Genomic DNA, 4,502 nt, shown 5'->3' on the forward strand with positions numbered 1-4,502 from the left:
AAGCCCCGGCCGTAACAATACAAGAAGGATGCCGTTTATTACTTCAGCCAATCATAAATATCACAATGTGGATGCCTTTCCAACCCAAGCTAAAAACTAAAGTATTCTCCGTTCAACGGTTTGTTTACATAGCATTTGCACTACGTAGCCTCGTTTAACTATCACTTTGTCTCTTGAGAGCTGCATCATCATCGAGAGAGAAATGTTTTTCATGGGCATTGCCTCCTATGGGAAAGTTATCAGTTTCTTTCTAATCATTTCATGTTTATCCAGGATAATAATCCAGGCACCGAGAATACAATCGCTATTTACATGCGTACTAAATGAATATGTGTAAACTCTATGAAATTTATTATGTTGCAAATACATATGTATCTGCTTGGATCTATTGGGGTATCATTGCATATCGTAAATTTGTGATTCTAAACTCATATTGTTTTCTAACTCGTGTTAGTGACTTATCCTAAATGTTTTGTCTACATATATAATGACCCGTAAAATTTGCGAAATCTACTTATACAATACATAAATGACTACACACGTATTTAGCTCTTACCTTTCTTCATAAAAGAATAATTTATAAATTGAATATATTTATTATTGGAAAAATCCTTATAAAAAGTACTACTTCTCCAAGTTATGAATGCGACCACAGTGTCTCACCAAATCTTGAAAAGAGGCAAATTTCTTTCCACAAAAGTAACATTCATGCTTCTTGACGTTATGCCGTCTTATGTGCATGGCTAAATTGTGTTTTGAGTGACTTCTGTACTCGCACTTATCGCAGGAATGAATCTTCTCCTTGCTCACGGGGTGTATCGCATCCACGTGTCGTTGCAAACTATTTAATATCGAGAAACTTTTGCCACAAAATGTGCAGCAAAAATTCCTCTGATTTTCATGACGACCGCGAATATGCGCTTGTAAGCCATCCCTATGCAAGAAAGTCATCGGACAAAGGTTACAGTTTAAAACTTCTCGTGCAGATTTTTCCAAGTGTGTCACCTGAAAAATAAATAAAAACTTGAAATTGTTCTCCATTTTTCATACAATAAATTTACATAATTACATACCTCGTGACGTTTCAAGGTTTGCCTGTTTGCAAACGTTTTCCCACAGGTGGCACAATTGTGTGGCTTCAGGATGGGAATGTGCGGCTCAAACAAACTGTCTAGACTGAGAATAAATACGTTTGAAATTTAAGAAATGCTAAGAGACAGGGTTTCGTTTTTGCCACGGCAGTGGGGAAAACGGGAAAAATGGTTTTTACCGTTTAAAAAGTGAAAATATTGCAACCCATGACTCCAGTTATGGAGAAACTTGAGTTTTGATAATACAAGTTAGTTAGGGCCGAATTACTAATGGACACTTAGGGGGCTTTGAGTATAAGTGAACCCTTACCTCAGCACTTTTTAAATTAATAACACTTCTTTAATTGATAGTCAATATTTTCAGAGTTCGACTTCATATTCGTCAACCCCATGAAATTCTGAATATTTTGATACACAATGCGAGCACTTTTTAACAGTTTTGATTTTGTTGCTTATTTTTCCATAAGAATACATTGTAATTTTAAAGATTTCCCGATTTTAACCGTATTTTCTCAGAATTTCATGGAGAATACGAATATGAAGTCAGATTTCGATTTTAAGAAGTTGTTTTGGATCGCCCAAAACCACAGTTTTTTCCCATTTCTCCCACCTATTTTGGTGAGTCGTAAAAAAAGTACCGTTTTCCCAGTTTTTCCCACTGCCCTGGTCAATTTGGTTTTTACCAATCGAAACCCTGCTATAATGGAAGAGTACATAAAAAAAATAATTTTACAAAGTGTTTCTCCTCTCCATGGTATGTTTGTTAGCGCAGTGGATCACCAAGTTTTGAAAAGAGACGAATTTCCCCCCACAAAAGTAACATTCTGGCTTCCAGGCATCATGCCGTCGCTTGTGCATGGCTAAATTCCCTTTCGAATGGCTCCTGTACGCACATCTGTCGCAGGAATGAATCTTCTCCGCCTTGTTCGCAGCATGGACCGCTTCCACGTGGCGTTTTAAATTATTCGATGCCGAGAACCTTTTCTCACAATGTGCGCAGGCGTAATTACCATAATTTTCGTGAACCAGGCGGATATGCGATCGTAAGTCGAAACCACGGAGGAATGTGTGCAGACAAAGTTTGCACTTCAAAACAGCATTTTCCAAATGTGTCGCCTAGAAATACAGATACATATCGTCGTACTAATTCTAAAAAGATCTATGTCCACGGGTTTTTTAATTCTGAAATGAACTGGTTTGTTAATTCTAAAACCAGCTATGTCCAGCCAGTGCTTAATTCTAAAAAGAGCTAAGTGCACCATAAAACCAATGGTGTGAACGGTGCACTTAGCTGGTCTCAGAATTAAGAAGTGACTGCGCTGAGCAGGTTTTGCGGTTAATGAATAACGGCACATAGATCATTTTAGAATTAGTACCTACAATATAGTTACATGTATATTTACCTTGTGCACTTTTAGGCCTTGCAATCGTGCAAAACTTTTCTCACAAGTGGCACACTTGTGAGGCTTCTCGGTCGTATGAGTCAAAATGTGAAGCTCGAGGTGCGGTCGGAATTTATATTCTTTGGCGCAAAGTGTGCACGGAAATTTTACCGGGTTTTCAGCGTGTTCGGTTTTCACATGCTTTGAAACATCACGCCGGTCCAGGTAGGTTTTCTCGCAGGTGGAAAATGTACATGGGAACCGGGGCCGTTCCTCCGATCCGTGCACGGCGTCGATATGCATCCGTAAAGCGCGGGAGTCACAAAATAGCCGATGACAAATGTGGCAATTGCGACGGTCCCGGTTTTTATGAATTCTCGCGATGTGGCCGGCCAGGGCGACCGGGTTTTTTGAAATTTTTCCGCAAATCTAAATACATTTTTATGGTACAATTGTTAAAGTTAATTTCAATGTCAAAATTAAAGGTCAAGGATTAAAAGTGCACCTCGCATTTCATCCTCGCATCGGGATCGTGCGAGACGACGTGATTTTTCAAGGACTGCTTGGTTTTGAGCGTTTTTGAGCACTTGGGACATTCCCATTTCTTCCCTGAATTTCGACCCATCTGTGGCGAATCTATTGACTTGCGTCGTGTTGGAGGCTATTTTATTACTAAATCCAGTTTTATGTAAGAGGGGGAGATAGAGTAGTGGAAGGTCTGAAAAAGGTTATAGTTTTAACCTTGTGCGAAGCAGAACTGATGGGTCAGTTCAATTTCTATCTTTTAAATAAGTAGATCATTTTGAATGCCTTACATTCGAGGGTTGCTTAATCCGTTGGCCGACCCATTGTTCACTTTCTGAATATATTTACCTTCACTCCAGGCTGTGAACCTTTTTCGTCTGTGGTAAAATTTATGTAGAGGATTTTATGTGAACCCTGCACCACAAGCCTTGTCAAACTGGAATTTTGCACGTAAAAGACTTGCATTCTTATTGTGCGATCGGTTAGTTAGTCTGTCTGTCGGTCAGTCAACACTATAATTCGAGAACGGTTTGTCGAAGCGACCTGAAATTTTTAACACATTTTCTTCGTGGGTAGGGGGTGACACCATATTAAGGGGGTGTGACCACTTTGTCGACATCATGCCCAAAAACGTCGCCATGGCCGTATTTCGCCATTTTTCGGTCGATTTGCATGAAATTTGGGTAAAACATGTTTTACAGTGTTTCCACATGTCGCAGTATGGCGATTAAGGTGTCGACAGATTTTGTCGCCATGGTGTAATTTGGCCATTTTTCAGTCGATTTGCATGAAATTTGGGCAAGGCATGTTCTTCGCTGTTGTCTACATGTCGCAGCATAGCGCATGTGGCCAATTAAAGATAATTAGTTTGTTTTTAATTAATTATTTTTTTAGGTATTATTGAAATTTGAATCGGTTAATTATTTGCTGTATATTGTGGGGCATTCTCAGGATTTTTGCGCTTCCTAGGTATCGTGCTTTGCCGCACTTTATTCTAATGGAATACATTCCGAAGCTTTATATGTTTTTTAACAATGATTGTTGAACAAATGGTTTTGGCTTGTTTGTAAATATTGTTGCCGTACAGAGGACTACATGTTGTGCCGGCGAATTCGAAGTTATATACCACTGCCTAAATCACGTGGTTTCGAATGTGTTTAAAACTTCCTAAAATGAAGGCTATCTGTATTGCAAAATTCAGGAACTTTTAAGTATCCAGTTTTGAAAGTGATTGGAGTCCGACAGAAAATATATTGTTTGCGAAAAATTTGGCGACCAAAACCAACCACAATATACTATATATCGCGATTATAATTCTTACATTTAAAGTAGTAAATTTCAGCTGTTCTTTGATTCCAAGTGGAAACCGCTGCACACACATCTTTACGTACAAAAGAAGATTTCTCGGGATGAAAGGATTGCAGCATTGTTCCAAAATGTTTGCAAAATTTGAAAACAAACTTATCCACTTATTACTGAGAATGCCCCTGAATAATTTCATTTT

At 38.7% G+C, this 4,502-nt stretch overlaps 1 protein-coding gene across 1 annotated transcript; it reads right to left on the reverse strand.

Annotated features, from left to right (window-relative positions):
• Nucleotides 1-563: 563 nt before the first annotated feature.
• Nucleotides 564-3,103, reverse strand: LOC118435767 (zinc finger protein 26-like). Its single transcript, XM_035852181.1, has 5 exons — nt 2,979-3,103; nt 2,495-2,902; nt 1,825-2,207; nt 1,074-1,176; nt 564-1,005 (listed from the first exon to the last, which is right to left on the reverse strand). Exons 1-5 carry the CDS (start codon nt 3,096-3,098, stop codon nt 625-627), a joined length of 1,395 nt encoding a protein of 464 aa, XP_035708074.1. The 5' UTR covers nt 3,099-3,103; the 3' UTR covers nt 564-624.
• Nucleotides 3,104-4,502: the final 1,399 nt, after the last annotated feature.

Source organism: Folsomia candida, unplaced genomic scaffold, assembly GCF_002217175.1.
Source record: "Folsomia candida strain VU population unplaced genomic scaffold, ASM221717v1 Fcan01_Sc005, whole genome shotgun sequence".
NCBI lineage: Eukaryota > Metazoa > Arthropoda > Collembola > Entomobryomorpha > Isotomidae > Folsomia > Folsomia candida.